Genomic DNA, 20,350 nt, shown 5'->3' with positions numbered 1-20,350 from the left:
TTGCAAAGGCCATCCTCCTAGGCCTATCGTTCGGTTCCAAAACTTGAACAATTTGAACTTTGTATGCACACAGTCTTAATTTTTTCTTAATAATCTTGCACACCGTCGAATTTGGCATATCGAATTCTGTTGCCGCTGATCTCACAGATATTCTAGGATTGTGTAAAAATGTCTCTTTGACACGCTCAACATCAAAATCACTTGTGTAAGGACGTCCGGAACGTTTCTTATCTGCGATACTTCCAATTTCTAGAAAATTCTTTTTCCACCGCAAGATGTTGTTTTTGGATGGAGGATCTTTTTGGTATATTCTTCTGAAATTTCTCTGTGCTTGCACTATCGATTTCGTTTTTATGAACCACCATAAAATCTGTGCTTTCTCTTGTGGTGTATGCATTCTCCTTAATATCCGCTCGAATAAAACATCACATACAAAAGTACTACATAGAACAAACACATCAAAAGTAAACATAACATTGCAATAGTTGCTAAAAACAAAAGAGAAAAATGCAATTAATAAGGAGACGATATTTAGAAAAGTACAGATATTTAGACTGGAAAATGAAATTATCTGAAGTTAACCACACGTGCAGACGATATTTACAAAAGTAAAAATATTCAAACATGAAAAGGAAAATATATGAGTTATTCCATCAATAAATGCCATAAGTTTGTTTATATCTTCATTATTTTATGAGTTATTAAACATCAAAATGGGTCCGAGACTTTTTAAACACCCTGTATTAACATGATAATGCTTATAAACAGGAATTCTATCAGTAAATTAAAAACATGGGAACGTTCTACAGATTTTAAATCTAGAATTATAATACTTGGCAGTAATTACTTCTTAGAAAGCATGAGCACAAAAAGAAAAGTCCTTTCAAAATGTCAGTTAGTTTTTTTTTTAAATTAAAATTAATCGAATTCCTTGATATCGTTCCCAAACTATAAAGTACACAAACTACTTTTGAACCTCTTTAAATAATTAAAAAATAAGCTTTTTAGTGATACAAATTTTATTTCCGTTTAATTTTTAATTTTGATAAATTTTTCAAAATATATTTAATCTTACATTCCTACTTTAACATTCATTATTTTAGTAATTGTATTTATACACATGCATACATTGAAATGATATTGAATACATATTTTATGTGCACATTGTAATTAAGTGCATTTCTTTACAATTAAAAGTAAAATTTAAAAATAAACCAAAAATAGACAAATTAAGGCTAAAACATTTATCATGTTTCGTATCTCCTTACATTTCTTAAAATCTGATGTGCCTGAATTTACAGCTTCAAAAGTACTTTTAATTTGATATGTTGGTCAACTGAGCGACGTTTTAGAGAGATTCTACCGTGCTTTGTTGTAATTAAAGCTAATAAGATAAACCTAATTGTTGACCTTGTGATGTTATAAAATCATTGCCAATCATTTTCAAAAACATTGCAACTAAACGGGGTTTTTTTCTCTACTTTTTCCGAAAAGTCTTCAGTGTTTAACAGTTACCTGAATTGTAGCGGCTAATCTTAAATGATTCACCCGATTTTTTTCCTTGGGGTCATAGAATTTTGTCTAGAAAAACAAAAAACAAAACGATTTATGAATTACATATGTTCATGAAGTTCTCTTGTTAAATAAAGAACATATAACAGTAATCAAATTATAGCAATTAGCATACTAATTTAGTCTGAATAAATTTTGTCAGATGAGAATAAAAGCTTATAAATGTATGCAATCAATAAAATTAGCAAAATTTTAAAAATAAATATGCTTTTTAACAAACGAATGTTCATTTATATATATGTAGATATATTCACTTAGTTTGGATGAATCGTCAGTTACTTAATGATAATATTTGTAGCTACTGCTTGAAAAATTCACATTTATTTGTTTGCTGAAGTATGTAAATGACAATCGAGTTAAGCCAATTTTAATATCAAATATGCAAATGGCTATTCCATACTCTAAAATTGTATAGTATATTCATTCCTCAAAATCTATATAAAGCATTAATCAGGAGCAATATTTAAGTCCACTCTTATAAAACATGGGAAATGGGACTGTTAAATATATTACAGCAGGGGAAAAGTTAAATATAATAGAAATATATTAGGTAATAACAATTAGGTTTCCTTGTGTAATACGCATCTAAGTTGAATTCTGATATACAAACAGGTGGCTAGAGTTTGATTCCCCATGGTAAAATGAATGCCAAAAAAGGTAAGGTAGTCGTCTACTCAACAATATGCTGGAATTTGTTGATGCCAATTTCAATAATAATAATAAAAGCATTTTCATTGAGAGATTTAATGATTGTCCTTTTGAAATAGTAAATACCTATTTAAATGGTATTTGTTCAAACTTTCCAGTCTATCTTGGAACTTGTGTTATTATTACAATTATTATTATTGTTATTATTTGAGTTCTTGTATCGGCTTTTTGCCCCATTTACTTCTGCTTTTTTTTTTCAAGCGGAAGGAGGAATCAGTGGCAGTCAGGAATCAGTGGAATAAGTGTACTTTTTTCAGATTTCTCACATATTTTATTGGTTGACGGATTTTGAGTTCAACTCATAGAGAAGACAATCCAATATTATATTCTGGAGCAATACTTTTTTACCCAGTCACTGATAACACCCAAAATTAACTTTTGAGTCAAATTTGGAGTCAAAAGTACATGCCAATTTCATTTTTGTGTATTCATGTATCAGATGAAAAAAATTCTTTGGTGCTCTATTACTGGAATTCTATACTCATTGTATATACTGAAGAAAATAGAAGAGTTAGTCTAGTCTCTTCAAATATCATATTTTCGAATTGATTTTGCTGATGTTTTTTCCATCAAGAAAGCTCAGTGATATGTCTCATCTTGACATTATTAACCCTTGAAATTAGTGTTGTTATCCGCTTGTCTAGTTGAAATATTGTTTATGTGAAAGGCAATACGCTTCATTCTCCTTCGGTGTTTTATTTCACATGCATAAGCGTATGATGTGATTGGCAGAAATAAATAATTTCATTAAAGTCTGGAGTAAGTGTTGTATATAAAATTAACAAAAAAATTACTTCGTCTCTAGTTTTTAAATGGGTATTACGTAACAAATCGCACACTTTTCCCTCTGTTTCATCAATAAATTTCAAAACACTTTAACCATCTACAGAATTTACGAGTTCTGCTACCAGCTTAGATTTAATAGCAAAGAAGAAGCTGGTGCACAATTTATTCCTGCATATACCACGACTGACTTTGATTTCCGATTTTTAAACCTTCCAAGCTAAATATGGTACTGAATAAACAGAAATCACTAACTGCGGTATTCTTCACGATGTTATCAACCAATATGGCGTCTTAGTCACATGGTAAGCGCAACTGTAAATGCCATCTAAGATCAACTGCATAGCTTTCTTATGTTCTTCTTAGAAATCTTTTTTCTTTCCCATGAAAATTTAAATATATAGCAAAATTGGATTGAGTTCATTAAAGCATCGAATCGAATGTTAGCATTATGTGTATAAAAGTTGAAATTTTGAAAGGTATTCAGCAAATAAGTCAATAAATCAACAATTTATACAAAATATATTGATCACTTTTATAGAAATATGTTTTATTTGGGACATACATATACAAAGATGGAAAATAATATATTACAGGTACAGAAAATATATATTATAGAAAATAAAATCTGTAAATTCATTTACATATTTACCACAAGAATTCAATTCCTATTACTGTGTTAAAGATACAAAGATGACGCAAGTTATAATATTAATATGATAACATATGCTGGATACTCTCTGTGTATTTTGCGATATCTAATCGACATGAATGATCTAAAAATCTCTCAATATTTAGACACGACAAACTGCGGAAACCAATGACAAAATTATGCACTTAGTTACTTCTTGAGTAGTAAATGTTAAGTGGAAAGAGTTTTTTAAATTAATGTTAGGTTTTCAACTAAAAATTAACCAATATATTAACGCTTTAACTCAATAACTTCGGAACGTAGAATGTAGTCCGAAAATAATGATCCCTGTTTTTAACAATACATCTGCATTGAATACTAATGAATGAAATGGAATCAAATTTCATGCACAAACTGTAGAAGGCATCAGGAAATAACTTCTACCCATTAAAAAAATAAGGGAAAGTATGCACATTGAAATTGTTGCATTGGGTCCATTGTTGTATTGGTTACGAATCTGTAATGTTGCTTCTCAGTACAGTTAGTTCCATCGTAAGAAAGATCGTTTTCAGGACAATTCTATTGGATGCTGATCGTATGCAAGGTCAATGACCCCGGACTTGGCGACAAAATGTATAATACTAGAATCTTCTGAGATTTTGGCGATAGGAAAAATAGGAGGCGAATGATGCTTGATTGTTAGAGAACCTTCTGTGCCCTTCTCCGGAAACTATAAAAGGCCGGCTATCCAAATCTAAATCAGTCGTATAGTGAATCAACGATGATTTAGTTGGATCAGTCCAGTGAAGCGCAAACGGTGAGTGAAGCTCAAGCCATCAGTGGATTCAGAATTGGTACCGTGCGCCGAGTTTCGAAGACAAGTATTGAAGCAGCATAGAGTCGTCTATGAAGTAGCCAGTCACATACTATTGCGTCGGCAATTGGGTACAGCTAAAGCGAGGAGATAGTGAAGAATAGCAGGTGTTTGGAGAGACCAACGTGAATAGATTACGCAGATTCCCTCCTCCTACTGAGTTCTGTCTGGCCGCTTTGTGTCCGCGTTTCTTGTTTACCACCTACTACTATTTGTGAGTTGCTGTTTGTTCTAAGTGTGTTGCTGTGTAGTGAACAAGACCACTAGACAAAAGAAATTTCTCATGTCTCGTAGCTGTTATCTGGCTTATAAAGCGTCACCACAAGTGCTTTCATACATCTCGGCTGTGTTTTGTCTTCTGCATTTTCGTGTTAATAAATATTGTTATTTGTTATTAAGGCCTGTTGTTTGTCTTCACCATACACCCACTATACGTCGTTGATTTTAACGGAATTCCTTTTTCCGTAATAATATTGAGTAATAAAGGGTTATCGTTTGTGAGCTCCATACACCAAGTTATCCATTTCTGCATGCGACATCCTTCGGACTTAAATAAAATTTTATATATTCCATTTTCAGTGCAGTCTTTGTAATTATTGGCCTGCCTGGTTTGGCCCTGCCAGAACCAAATTCTCCCCTTCCTTTTGCAGAATTTTTCAAAATTTCCCAGTGTCTTTCACAATTTCTTCTTTTTTTTTTGTTTTGTTCCGTTCATTAAGTTTTTAGTTGAATGGACATCCCAACGGATAAAGACCTTTTCATGTGTATATTACCGCTGCTATACGATTAAGAATTCAATATAAAGTAGAGATAGACGAACTAAGCATATATTATTCTCATGCTATAATTTTTCGAATTAACGACTTGAATCTCCTTTAATTGATTTCTCCTTTTTCTATTCATCTTGGCCTCCAACAATATCTTTAACTCCTTGCCTGCCGCGGGCATATATATACGTCTCCCTAAGTCAATATGTTAACTGCCCTGGCGTATATATACGTCTCGCAACTATATACGTACGTGGCACTGGGGACCGAATCTCGCAAGTTATCCTCAGCAGGTAAGGGGTTAATAGTTAGTTAGCCACGGTGATATTTACGAAATACTAGCGTGAATGAGGCTTTATCCATATCCATAAAGAATGTATATTCATAGTCAAAATATTAATTATCTCCCAAGGACTGAGAATCTGAAATTTCCACAAGAATAGAATTATAATTAATATTTAGCATCATTTTAAGCTGGCGTGTTTTTTTTTAATGAATGATGCATAAACCTATGCAATTTTTTTGAGTCAAGCGATAAAAAGTTTTTCCTTTGAAAATCTGCCAATATAAATTTTCTAGTTCTTAAAAAGTATGTAATCAAATGTTCTTTATTTAAACATGCCAAATGGCTATAAGTTAGTTAAAAGTGTATAAATATCGAAAATATTACAGTTTATACTTTTCTGAGGATAAGATAATTTTATTTTAAAAGTGAAATTTTCCATACATTGATGAAACTATATAAAATCTGTTAATAACAATGAAGAAAGTGGATGTCTGAACGTGTTGACGCTTAAATGTTTGAATGACTGTGACAAAAAAAAATCTGTGAATGATTTTTTTTAATTGAAAATTTAGAGATACTTTGAAATTTTCCCGTAATAACTCTTTGCAATAATTCTAAAAATATTTTTCAAAATTTTTTTTTTTTTTTTGGTTATACTAATATAATTGACGACAATTCTTATCTGAATTTGACAATTTATATATTTTTTGCAAAATTTTCGACAAAAGATTTCATTGTTTTATCAAATATTTACTCGCCTAATTTTCTCCTATTCTTGAAAGCGAAATTTCTGTTTATTTTCTGTGCATTTTACATAAGCAATAAGATAGTGATCATATAATGTCGGAAAAGACATCGCGTAATTAGAAAATAGACTACCTGAACAGCCATTACATCTTTAATCTTAGTATGATGTCTTCGAACTTGACTCCATTAGTTCATGTACAAAAGAAAGAAAAAAACTTGCAAAACTGTTTGAATAACATGGTTTTATTTTTCACAGTTTGATTCTATCAGAACTATGAGCAAGTAAATTCATAAGAGATTCAGCATTCCCAGTGCAACAGCTGGTCTCCAAAGACGGTAGATTTTAATATTTCTAATGTTTGGGTTTCCAGTTAATTAACAAAGGATAATGAACTTCGGGATCAGAAGTGATCTGATATGAACAAAGCTAATACGAAATGGAAAAAATTCAGTCAGACAGGGCAGTTGGATTAGAAAATCACGTGACTCCCATAAAATTTTGTCATTATTCAATAATTAAATGTTAAGGATACATTTACACACAGAAAGAGAAAAAGAAAAGTCAGTATCAACTTATCCAATTCATATCCTTACTGGCCGTTTGTGCATGCATGCCGCGGTTATTTTACGCGGAAACTACACACAGTACGTTGCAGGTTGAACGATTGCTGATTCATCATTATTAGTAATTGAGTTCTTCTGATTTTCAGTAATCACTGAATCAAATCTAAAATATCTGCACATGTGGTTATTCTTGTAGTCGGAATGGCGACGAGGTGTTGTCGCTCCCCTACCCTTTTGCTTCTGTCACCTCCTTCCTATTGCGACCAGCTATTGTCCATGTGTAAGCAGGATCTCGGCCGAGGAGATAGTTTGTCGAAGTCGTTAAAGGCAAGATAAGGTTATTCCATCCTTTGCAATAGGATTAACTTTCTCTCTTTCATTCTATAGAATGAGGATTCAGCTACAATCCATCCAGTAAGACCATGCATGCGCAGAGATTGTACAGTAGCAAATATGTGGAAGAAACGAGATGACTGCTCTCATTGTTGTTGTTGTTGCTAATCTCCATGGTCTGACTTAGTCAGACCAAATCCACAAATCCGTTGACAAGAAGAAAGTCAAAAACGAGGAAGGGAGAAGAATAAATTTCTCCCCAATGAAATCCTAAACAGTCTAGAATATGTTCAGCAGAGGCCTGAAGCTGGCAGCATTTCGGGCAAAGAGGGTAAATTTTTTCACCCTGAGAAAAGAAAAGACATTTAAGGTGGCCACTGGCAAGGCGCGACAGGCAAGTGTTGGTTTTTCTATCACAAGGAAGATTTAAGGACTGCTTATTGGCTCTATACCAATCATGAGTAGGGGGTACCATCCAATTCTTCTTATTTAGGAATTTCGCCTGAGAGAACAGTTCTAAGTATGTGAGCTCAGCAGAAGATGAAGTCGCTAGGCTGCTTCCTTTCTTTGCAAGCCTGTCTGCTATTTCGTTACCAAGTAGATCCACATGAGATGGGATCCACTGGAAATGAATATCATGTTGAAGTGAAATCAGCTTCAATTTCTGAAGAATAGATAAACTAAATCATTCTCATTGTATTCATATTAAACATTAACTGCTACGTGACTCGCATCTACTATCGCTGCCGTGTGATTCACACCTTCTATTTAAATAGATGATCTCCATTTCTACTACACTTAAGAGATAGCAAAGAGAGTAATCATTCTGAAAAATACCGATTATTTTTCTTGATTTCTATCTAGATTTTGTAAAGAATATTTCAAATTTTGTTTGGAATGATTACTCGTGGAACTCTAAAAATATTTCTTCTTTTCATATAAATTGCAAAAAAGAACCAACCAAGATTTTTCCTTTTTAAAATTGAAAAGATACTCAAATTACGAAGGATTAAAGACTTTATTAAATATTTAAATATATTCTTATTTTGAATTTTCATAAATTTTTCGACGAATATAATGACTATTATTCGACAAGTTAAAATGGCTAATGTTCGATTGTAATATTTATTTCAAATATATATTGTAATATATATTTGATATGATGTAATATCTATAATATATATATACCTCAAAATATTTTTATAGTTGAATAAAATTTTTTAAACAATAACAAAAAAATATGTGCATATATAATTCATTTTTAATGGCCTGGGACAATAAAAGTTAAGGACTGAAATATCATCACTTCAAAAAAAATCTATATAACTCCATTCTCAGCCATAATAATGCTGCCATCAGTCATACATCAAACGAAAAGATTTTAAGGGAGATCAGAATTAAAGAATGATACAACATCCTTCCCTTCTTTCAGGATGAAAGGCAGTTTTATTCACAAAAAATTACTGAGAAAAATGCGGATATTTTTCGCAAACACATTTTAAAATTCCAATCACAAAACCAAATAATATTCAAAATGCATCTTTCACTTTGTGACATATACGTTCAAATTACATCAACTGGACTATCCACTCCTGAACTATTTCCTATTTCTTTTAAGTATTCTAGAATTTACATTAATTAAAATAAATTTCAAAAAAGAATGAAAAAATTATATTATTCTAAAATTAAATTAAGTCTTAAATAATAATAAAAAATATTAGCAACAAAAAGCGGTAAAATATTTAAAAATGACACAAAATTTTAAACAAACTTTATCTGTTACATTTCTGAAATATTTTTTTCAATATTTTAATTGTTGAAATAATTATTCATATTAAGTACTTTCAAATAATATTAAAAAATTCTATATTTTCGAAAAATATAATTATTTTTTTTACAATTCCATTACAAATAATAATAAAAGGAAACATTTCCATATACAGATATGTTTTTAGATCGAGTTATTTTTCAAATAATCAGATAAATATTACAAGCTTTTCATCACAAAATCTGCCATTTTTCGATAAGCAGCTTATGATTTGACGCATATTAATTCGTTAGGTAAAGCTTCGAGGTAAATTGACTAAAAAAGTAAAGAGCCCGGTTTTGAAATGCCGTGCGCACTCATTTTCATACGCGTTCGATACGCGAAAAATTCTTTAGTACATATCCTAAAAAGGCTATATGCCCCATAGCCATATCTGATTGGGTCTCATTTCTGAAGTAACCGTAGCATGAAACAACGGCGTTGTTCGGCCGCTGACTCACCTAAACAAGGAGTCATCCCCTGACACGACTTCACTCGCTTACGTAAAATAGTCCACTACTATCTTTCGATTATAAAAAAGGAAATCGTTCGAAAAAATTTAGAAATAAATTTCCTGAGTAGTGGAAATCAGAAATATTTACTTTAGAGGAAGTTTTATAAGTTTAAATGGATGCGCAAAAGAGGCGTTGAAATGCAAATACATCGCTACTGAGTTTATAAGAAAGCACCTCATTGGATGAGATAGAGCACTCACCACTTAAATATTTTGATCTCGCGAATGACAGCGCTCCTGACAATCTGTAGAGACCGCATGCGTAAGGATACACTTTTCCAACACTGAACCCTCCCGTGTCTTGTGTGAAAGAAGCCGGTGAAAATTTTGTTGACTGTATTTTAAATAGCTTTTGGGGTATTTAAAAAAACACCATGGTAAGTTTACATGTAATTTTTATAGTGCATTGTCAATTTTTCTTTTAGTTAACTTAATAAATATTGCTACCTGTATTAGCTTTTAAATGTTCTTCCCAAATTTAAATCGAACCGGTGTTGTCTTAGGCCTAAACATCCAAAATGCTTATCTTGAAGGAGTTTCTTGGATGCCAAGTTAAAACTTCACATCTGTGAAACGCAGCGCAGACAATACCTCTCAACTGTAGACTAACAAAGACTGAAGTAAATAAGAATGGGCGGTTTAATTCTTGTTTTTGGCCGCTAGTGCTATATTTAGAATAGCATGCACTGTTTTTCAGGGCTTGGCCTCCCCGATTTTCTTTGGCAAGCGTTAGGTGTGCTTGCTTGCCCAGGCAATTTTAGATCTCTCGTTCACTCATCATTAAACTCCCAAGATCTAAACGAGAACAGTGCTCGTGTTGTGTTCTCGTGAAATGTAATTTTGTTAATTTTTTTTTATATTTTCATTACGTAAGGAATTTGTGTTTCAGTGCTGATTTTTGTGTTATTTCTTTGTAAATATGTGACTAGCGGATAAATCTTTAAGGGATATACATCGTCAATTTTGTGATAATTATTTAGTGATGTCTCCTCGGTTTTTCTGTGGATTATTTAAATTTGTCAATTAAAGCGCATCATGCCAGGTCCAGTAGGTATCGTTTATCTGTAAGTTCGTTCAATGCATGACGTGCTTGAAGGAAATAACCCAAAAATTCAACGTTTGCATATTTAATTGTTCTAAGCTATACTGGGGCTTTTCTTCTAATAAGAAAAATCTATTGTAAAATTTTATTCCAAATAAAAACTGACTAATGGAAATCGGCAGTTTCCGATTCGAAAATTAACTTGAATTCCCAACCCCATTGTCTGAGAAACGAAACCTTCCCTTTTGGTGAAAACGCGTTTTTTTAAATTGTGCATTTGTATTTGCATGTAGGCCTGCTATTTTTTTTTAAATTTTAGTAATTTGTTTTATATTGCATGAATTTTGAAAACTGCTTGTCTGAAGGTTTAATTCTATGTTTATCATATATTGTATCAAAGGGTTTTTTTCCACTAAATTTACCTTACTCGGACGTTTGGCATTTTTTTTTTTTTTTTTTTTTTTGCTGCAAATATTTCACAAATCTAGTAAACTCTTGTACAAAAAGCTTTTACAATATGACCGTTTTATAATTTTGCTATGCTTCTAGAAATGTTGAAATGAATTTAAATTAAACTTAAAACGAAATATATATATGGGAAAAGTTTTTAAAATTTATAAATTAAAATTTCCTGCTGATAACTTCATCAAATCTTTCCATTTGTTGCTATCTGCGAAATAAGTTAAAGAAATTCCATGGCCTCTCAAACATAAATTATGACAAGCATATATTTGTAGAGCTTCATTGAAAATCTAAATGTTGAATATCTGCCATGAAGATAACTCAGAGTTGGTGTAGAGTATTTGAAATCGTATAAAAGTTAACTTAATAATTAAAAAAAACTGTATAGTTATGCGATTCGTTAAAAATGATTAGTTTAAACTTGCAAATTAAATTTTCTTGCATATCTTTAAATTAAATCTCTTGCATTTTCTTTAAATCCAGGAATCCAATTTGACCCAGTAATAAGTTCTCCTTAATCTATCATTGGATCAAAGTTTAGACTTTGAGGTTTATAACAGTTTTTATTTTAATTAGATTTAACAAAAACAATTTGTATTCAAAAGACAAACGGCTAGAAAAAAATGTAATGGATTTAGAATATAATAAAGTACTGTATTAGAACTTCTAAATTGACTTATTTTCCTTGGATATAAAACAAACAAACAAACTTAAACAAAAAATAGGCTATTGCTTTTAGAATGCCAAATTTAATAAGAAAAAAAAAATGGTTGAAAATTTAGTTCTGAAAAATGAACTATCAAAAAAGTTAATTTGAATCTATATATGAATTCTTGAGTATTTTGACATTATCTCTGTTAATAAAAATGTTCGCAAAACACAATTTCTTTATTAATATTATATAATCCACTGTCTCGTTTTGTAATGAGTGTAGCAGTAATAAAAAAAATATTGTAAATGAATGTTAGAATATCTTCTTATTGACTAGTTTGATTGAAATTTAATACCAATATAATTTTATAATAAAAGCTACATTTTGAACTTACTCTTTAATTTGCTGCAATTAAGACTCGCATTCATATGTATAATTTTTATATTTCATGTATATCTTCAACTTTAGTGTTATGGTCACTGGAGAAAAATTTTGAGTAAGTTAATAAATAACTAGAAACAAGTTCACATTTAAAAGACCTGAAATGTTTGGATTCGGAGGTTTTAATGTAGTAATCTAGGATAGTTAAGTTCATGTACAAAGCAGTCTATGCCATTAACTTGTTAAGTGAATAAATGTGTTAAGGTTTAAATTAATACGGTAAGATTATGTATATGTAAGTATTGTAAACAATAACTAGTAGTTGTCTCAATAGGATAGGCATTTACATTATTTACTTAATGAAAGCCTACTTCAGGTGAAAAAGTAAAACATTTTTAGAGTAGTAGCTGTCTTTTTTTATTGTTAATTTCCTGTTTCAGGCCTCCATTTAAATACTTTCTTGTAAATAAAGTGTTAAAACATAAATATTTTTAATGATTTTATTTTTGTAAAGCCTTTTAAGAATTTTCTACTGCATGTTGCATATACAATTTGGTTTCCTACTGCTTTGTTCCAAGTATAAACTATTACTGTTGAGCTGGATTCAAACTTTATAATTATTAAAAATTAATTCATTTATCTTTTTTTAAGGGAAGGTGGGGAGAGGCAAGTGCTTGTTAAATACAACCTTTTTAGTTAAAATTATTTATTGATGTTATTTTTAATCTTATAAAAACATAATTTCTGATCTAGATTAATCATCTGTTATATATTTTATTAATATCTTTTATCAATCTAAATTATAATTGGCTTAGTTGTAATGGTAATGATCAAAACTTGGATCATTCTTAAGAATTATTATTTTAGTTATCGTGTAGTTTATAAACTCGTTTCTAGATTAAAATTGAGATGAGAACATTCATTACAGTATTTCATTCCTTTTAAAACTAATTTATTAGATGTTGTATTTAACTTTAATAATAAAGATACTATTTTGATTTCTTTAGTTAAATTCAAGAATACGAAATATATGTGTAAAGTAAAAATTAAATTTGCATGTCTGTTAAAAGAGAATTATTTTGTTCGTAGATATTTTTGGATATGTATATGATCATATCTATTGTTTTATCTTGTCATCTGAATTAATAAATAGGCGTTTAGATTTGTAACATTTTTACACACATTTGCAGATAATTTTTTATCTTTAATAAAGCACTTATTTGATCTTGTGTATATCCTGAAAACTTATAGCTGAATTTTAAAAATTCAACCTTTGTGGCTAGCAGAAATTATATATTCTTAAACAGACTACAAAGACATGCCTAATGTAATTTTCCTTTCCTGCAGTCTTCTGGAGTAACAGTATCGACAGCTGCCAAGCAGGTTTATGAAGAAGTGAAGAAAGATAAAAAATACAGATACATTATCTACCACATTAAAGATGAGAAGGTGATCGATGTAGAAGTAACTGGTCCTCGTGAGGCTACCTATCCTGAATTCCTTGAGCAATTGCAAAAGTATAAGAATGAATGTCGATATTGTGTATTTGACTTTCCGGCTAACATTCCTGTTGATGGAGGGCAGGAAAAATCATCCATGTCAGTGGATAGACTTATTCTCATGACATGGTAAGTTTTAATATATTTAAAACTTCAGAATTTATATTAATGGTGCTAAGTAATATATATTTCATATTTATATGCTTTCAAAAAGAATATTATCTTTATAAGAATTAAAAATATTTTATTACTTATTATAACTAATACATTTTATAGTTAATATTTACTATATTCTTTTAATTTACTTTAAACATTCAATTGAACTTAATATTGCAATCGGAACTAGTTCGGTTATTAATGTATAGTTTTCTTATATTGATGAATATTTCCCCTTTTTATCATGCTTATTTATTAATCTGTAAAAAATGAATATGAAACTAAATTAGCTTGCGATATTTATAAAATGGGTTCATACAATTTTCATGTTGAAACAGTAGAATACATAACTTATTGCAATGGAACTTTTGTTAAATTGCTAGATAAAAATTTTTTTCGAAAATTAATAGTGCGATGTTAATTTAATCAACATGACTTAATTTTAATCGGCCGCAAGTATTTTATGGAAAAAGCGTCGCCTAATCGTTCTTTTTTAGTCTGTGCCTCCCCAGCCAGGATCTTGTTGACAATCTATTGTTAGTATTGTTCTTCAGGGTGCACTCGTAGACTTGATATAGCTTTGCTGTTCTAGGGAGTGTAATGTAACAATATTTTAATTTGATTTTCTTTTATCCTATTATAAGATACAGGATAAGTTATAAATAATTAATTAAATATGAATCCCAAATAAAATGATATTCCATGGCATTGAGAAAATGAGGCTGTTCTTAATATTAAATTTTTTGACTACCCAACTTTCTAAAAATTTCCTTTAAATATATCAGTTTTTAAAATTCTGAAATCATTTGCATTAAAGATTTCTGATAAATATTGAGGATGAAAGAATTATTAAACTAAGTAACTTAACCTAAATTCTTGATATCTTTTTATTTCTTGTTTTCTATTTAAGGCTGCCTTATTCTATTTAAGGCTTGTTGGGTTTAAAATTGGTTAGAATATTAACACTTCAAAGAATTTTATCTTGATAATACTTTGAGTAAAATTGTAAAGGTATATTATTAATTTATTGTTTTGTTTGTATGAATTAAACTTCATTGGATATACTTTAAAATTCCTTGATTTGCTGTAGAATTTTACAGGCTTTCTCTTGTCTTGATTTCTTTTATAATGAAACGGTATTTTTTAATTTTATGTGTAAGAATATAGCCTTATACTTCGAGAAGATCTAAAAGTGTAAAAAAAAAATTATAATTTGTCTAGCTTATAAATATACAATATTAAATAGTATAAACATTTTTCTTTCTCTTGGTAGGTTTCAAATTTTTCTTATTTTAAGTTTAGTTTGACTTATTTTCATTAAATAAAACTTTAAACAAGCTTGTATTAATAATACTTGTATTTTATTAAAAATTTCAAATCTTGTATATTGAGCTTTTATGAATACTGATGTTTTTAACTTGTTGGAAATATTTTCTTTCCATAGTTAAATTTATTTTAAATCTCCTAGAGCATGCTACTGCTAGTTTTAACTAACTAGTTTAAATTTTATAGTTCTTTGTTCCAAGGAATATATTTCTGGACGAGTTTATTAATAATTGTAATAATTATATTAGTACAAAGATTAAATTTAAGTTCTCTGATCTTGATTAGGTCCTGCTCTCTATAATTTCTTGTTCTTTTCTATTTTTGTCTTGCTTCTAAGATTTTCTAGTTCTGTCTTCTACATTTAGATTAGTAATGTAGTGAGAAAATCTGTTTTTATTTTTTCAATTTAATAAGCTTTATGTTCTTAATTATAGTTTTTCATTTTTAAGAAACTTTACTCTTATACCTTGTATTATATCTTAATTATTCATACCTATATTAAATGTCCATATTTTTTATATTGATTTTTAAAAAGATGAGAAAGTTTGATTCTTTTATTGTCAAATTTTGTTATTAATTACATTTAAGTTCATTTTTTCTTTTATTTGAATTTTAGTTATAAACGGGTAAACTTTTAAATTCTATTAATGAAATAAGTTGGTTATTAAGAACAGCTGCCAACCTATTAGAGTATGTATAATTTTATCATTTTAATTGTTTATTTCTTGTCATGATATTGCTTTTTTCCCCCTTTTAAATATGACAAAATTTCATTGATAAACATACTTTTCCTTTTGTATTAATTATCAGTTTAGGATATTAATGCAACTATGCTGTTTTTACATTTGTTCTAGACTAGATTTAAATAAGAATACTTCTAGATAAACATGTATTTTATTAGAGAAGAAAAAATCAATTTTATATTTTATGCATAATTATGAATTGGTTCACATTTATAAAAAGGCTGTAACGTATCTAATTTGATATATCTTGCAACATCGACTTCCAAAATAATTAAGTAGTAATGACATTTGTCTTTGTATTGACATTGCTTACAAGCCGCGATTTCTGTACCAATTATTATGGGTTAAAGTAATAGACTGTTACTGTATTGAATAGCAAAAATTTAACATACTATTGATTAAACTTGAAACTTACAAGAATATATATTCTAATATTTGTGGTGGAACTTAAGAACTTTTCAAGGAAAAATGCTATTAAATTGTAAATTTTTAACTTTTACAAGTTTAAATGAAATCTTGAATTGTTAAACTAGTTAGTGATATATTGAAAATAGAAGTATAATATTCATTTATTACTATTAAATTAATTCAATGCATTTCTAATTTTATTATTAAAGATCACAATTTCATTTTAAATACTAAAACCAAAAGAATAAGTAGATTTGATGAATTAGATATAAAATTAACAATTTTGAAATGTTGAACATAAAATTTAGTTCTAGAATTATATATAGTAACATGTTTAATAAATTGCAGTTGTTATGTTTTTCCAGTTATTAGCTTTTGTTGTCTTTGTTTCAGGTGCCCCGAAAGCTCCAAGATCAAACAAAAGATGTTGTACTCTAGTAGCTATGATGCCCTGAAGAAGGCCCTAGTGGGTGTATACAAATATGTCCAGGCCTGTGACTTTGAGGAAGCCAGTCAAGAAGCAATTGAGGATGCTTTCAGGAAAGGCAAGTAAGATCCACTCATGGTCAGCTGTCTTTATGGTACCGGAGGAGCGACTCATCGTATGGCCTCTCGGCACTTTAAAGTGATCCCTCTTCCATGCTTCTGTTTTTCAAAAGATGTGACTGGGATGCTCAGTGCAACATCGTATTCAGTATAAGAAAAAAATTCGGGAAGTGCTTGTAGAGCATGTTTATATATATTTACTGTACTGTTTTTCATGCTGATTAATATTAATGTGAAACATTTGTAGAAAAGTTCCTTTTTGTTTTTTAACTAGATATTGGCAGTCATAAGAAAACCACATGGCTTTAATTCTTAAAATTACTTTTCAGGCTTTTTTTATTTTTATTGATTTGTCCTATTTAAGCATTTTTTTACAGTACACTTGATTTAAATTTTGAAATTTTTGTCAACTTTAGTCACTTGGGTTCCATTGCTGTGCAAACACTTCCAGTGTCTACATGAATAATTTATATCTGTCATATCGTTTCCCTGTGTTTTTCATATGACTGTATTTGTATGTAAGCACCAAAAACGAATAAAATAATTTGATTTTTTTTTCAATGAAAGATCGAATGTGTTAGTTTCATTTATTTAACACTGTTGTATAAGCCAGTGTGATCATTAGAATCTTTTCACTTGGGCTGGGGAAATGAATTTAAAAGCTGTACTTAACAAAACATTTTCCTGCAGACTTTCAAAAAGGAATTTTTGATGTTTGTATTTTTCATCTGAAAGTTGTGTTTGCCTAATATTTAGCATCTTAAACCATATCTTGGATAGCTAACAACTTTATAAATTCTATAAATGTACTATTTTGCATGTGCTATGGATATATATTAGAATAAAATTTTAAGTTTAAAATAGAAAGGATCAAGTCTAAAATTAATTTTGTCATAAGTGAAATTCATATTTGCATGGTTGGGAACTTGACAAACTACTGTTATATTCTATTTTATTACATCTTAATTGCAAGTAAAATTTATAATTTTGGTTTTTGTGAATGTTCAATATAATTTTCGAGTGTTAATACTTCAGCAGAATAAAAAAAAAATTATGTACCTATAGCTCAAATTTTTTTTGCATTTTCTATACACAATATTATTTGCGTACGATTCAGGGAAATATTAATGTAACAATTTTTATTACAAGAACATTTAACAGTTTTGTCCTAGAAAGACATGGTTAAATATTTCTTTTATAAAATTTTAGTTAGTTCCATAAAGCTTAGATTTCTGAAGGGATATAAATAAGTGTCTATTAAGAAACATAACTAGTATTTCTAAATGTTTTCCTCCTTATTAAAATATTTTTAAAGAATATTATGAAAGGTAGTAAAGTAATATTCAATACAATACTGCATTTGTCAACCATTGATGCTGAATTGGAACAAGTTTTATAATGGTTTTCAAATCTATAATATATTTAACTGACATATGGACAAATGCATCCTTTGCTTTTTTTTTGAAGAAAAAACTGAAATGGAATTTAAGGATTGTTTATCTTGAGTGAAATTATTCAGATTTGTATTTTAACTATAATTAGAACCAGTCCCGTTTTAAAATTTCATTTCTCCTACACTTCATATAAATAACAAAACCTGACAGGGCTACTTGACTATTATTATTTCAAGAAAATGTTTTTAAAAAAATTGCTTATTAAAATTAATGGAATTCAACATGAAATGCATTTGATTTTTTAGAATTGTTAGAGGTTAATTTACAGTTGAATGCTTTCATTTTAAGCATATGTTAGATTCAATCTTTTATTTAAGTCTCAAGTGGACTAGTATTTATTGTTCATTAAAATCTGGTTTGATAAACGGGTACTTTATATGACAACTCGAATTTTATAAAACGGATGGTCTTTATAAAAATGAGAATCGCATCAAATACTACTTTATTTTGGTTAAAGCTGCATGGCCGAAAGGGGCTTGCGTGCTGTGAAGCACAGTAAAATTTTATCCTGTATGCAACCCGTCATCGTCTAGATGTATTTACCTAAATAAATTAATGGGCAGTTTATTTCTAATATTAATTGCTTATATAATTGTTATGTGGTTGTTAAATATGAAGTTTTAATATTTTAAATATTTATCATTAAATGCCAAATAAAATTGATTATTAAATCTTGATTTTTTTTTTTTTTTTGTAAAGATTCTTAAATTATAATGTTAATTTGGAGCTTCAATATTTAACTCATTTAAGATTATGAAACGTGTCGAATGTCGTAGAGATTATATAAATAAATTTCAATAGTGTTTGTAAATTGTAACTAATTGAATAACTGGATTAAATTGGGTTATTCAACTGATTATGAAAAGAATAATTTTTTTAAATAAGTAAATCTGATATTAAATTTAAAAAAAATTATAGCTTTATTAAATATCAAATGTTGAAAGTAACATTTTTTTCTAAGATATACCTTCTTAATGTAATAATTTGATATATTGTCTTAATTGCGAAGATTTAATGTTTTTTGCAACTGTATAATCTTGGCATTTTTTTATTATAAAAATTCAAGTACCTGTTTTATGATTCATGCATTTAAAATATCCTATTTTTTAAAAATATATTTGTCTGAAAAGGGCAATTATCTTCGGATCAAAATGAGTGAAGTTTTTCCAAAAAATGATGTAGCATTCATCCGTAGAAAAATTAATCCCTGAAAACTGCATTTTTATCCATATAAGTAATTATATTGTGATTATGCTAGGTGAATAACAGCTTTAATAGCATCTATTGCACAGTTTAATTTTTGACTACAGTGAATTAAGACATCCAGATATTCTATTACTTAATGTGATAGGCCTTTTCATTATTTTTTGTACTATATAAACTTAAACACTTATGCTTCAATAAGTGTTTAAGTTTTGTAAATTTGATCATATATTAGTACTTTCAGAACCTTACTTTTTTTTGAAACTTTTTTCTTTGGTTTGTAACCAGCTTTTGGTATATATTTAATTAATTATTTAATTAGTGATTAATTATTTAATTAGTGGTTAATTTGATAATATAATTAAGTTAGTAAAATTGCTGTTAATTTCTAATCAAGGTTATTGCAACAGGAGTTCTAAGCTTTTTCTTAAATTTATATTTCTTTGTAAAAAGGAATTCGGGCAGTTTCTTAAAATCTAAGGCCCAGTCAAAACTTAAAAATCCCATTCCCCTTTTGGGTCATTTCAAAGAAAACCATAGAATACTTGATGGAAATTTTTACATTTTCATTGTTTTAGTACCACATTACTCTGTTATTCAGGGATGAAGTTCATTTAATGATTTATTTATCTTTCAGTAACGGTTGCTATAATACAACTAATTTGCACTGCGAATTAAAATAATTTTGAAGAATTTCTAATTGTTCACAATCATTAGCTTATTTTGCTGCCTTTTATAATTTCAATAAAGGCATAAATCAACACTCCTCTGTTAAAGGAAGTCATTTACATACTTTCTTCAAAGGCTCATAATTCTTAATTTTCTAGATAATGACTCTTGCATAGATAATATTTACTTTACTGTATATTAATCACTCTTTATAGGCATTCAA

At 29.0% G+C, this 20,350-nt stretch overlaps 2 protein-coding genes across 3 annotated transcripts in view; one reads left to right on the top strand and one right to left on the bottom strand.

Annotated features, from left to right (window-relative positions):
- Positions 1 to 10,184, bottom strand: part of LOC129961629 (uncharacterized) — a 114,806-nt gene extending 104,622 nt beyond the window's left edge. Inside the window, exon 1 of the mRNA XM_056075166.1 lies at positions 10,034 to 10,184. The gene's annotated coding sequence lies outside the window, so the exon portion shown is untranslated. The remainder of the gene's footprint in view (positions 1 to 10,033) is intronic.
- Positions 9,610 to 17,367, top strand: LOC129961617 (cofilin/actin-depolymerizing factor homolog). Of its 2 annotated transcripts, none has more exons than XM_056075137.1 (3): positions 9,610 to 9,963; positions 13,471 to 13,751; positions 16,649 to 17,367. In XM_056075137.1, the coding sequence occupies exons 1-3, from the start codon at positions 9,961 to 9,963 to the stop codon at positions 16,806 to 16,808; spliced, it is 444 nt and encodes a 147-aa protein (XP_055931112.1). In that variant the 5' UTR covers positions 9,610 to 9,960; the 3' UTR covers positions 16,809 to 17,367. The 2 variants fall into 2 exon arrangements, with proteins under 2 accessions (XP_055931112.1, XP_055931103.1); XM_056075128.1 differs by lacking the exon at positions 9,610 to 9,963 and adding an exon at positions 10,472 to 10,633.
- The last annotated feature ends 2,983 nt before the right edge of the window (positions 17,368 to 20,350 follow it).

Source organism: Argiope bruennichi, chromosome 1, assembly GCF_947563725.1.
Source record: "Argiope bruennichi chromosome 1, qqArgBrue1.1, whole genome shotgun sequence".
NCBI lineage: Eukaryota > Metazoa > Arthropoda > Arachnida > Araneae > Araneidae > Argiope > Argiope bruennichi.
This window is presented reverse-complemented; position numbering and strand designations above follow the sequence as displayed.

What these genes read in the sequence shown, in the direction of transcription:
- LOC129961617 (XM_056075128.1), top strand. An exon ending in AGACTTATTCTCATGACATG is followed by an intron (nt 13,752 to 16,648) that starts GTAAGTTTTAAT and finishes TCTTTGTTTCAG; the next exon opens with GTGCCCCGAAAGCTCCAAGA.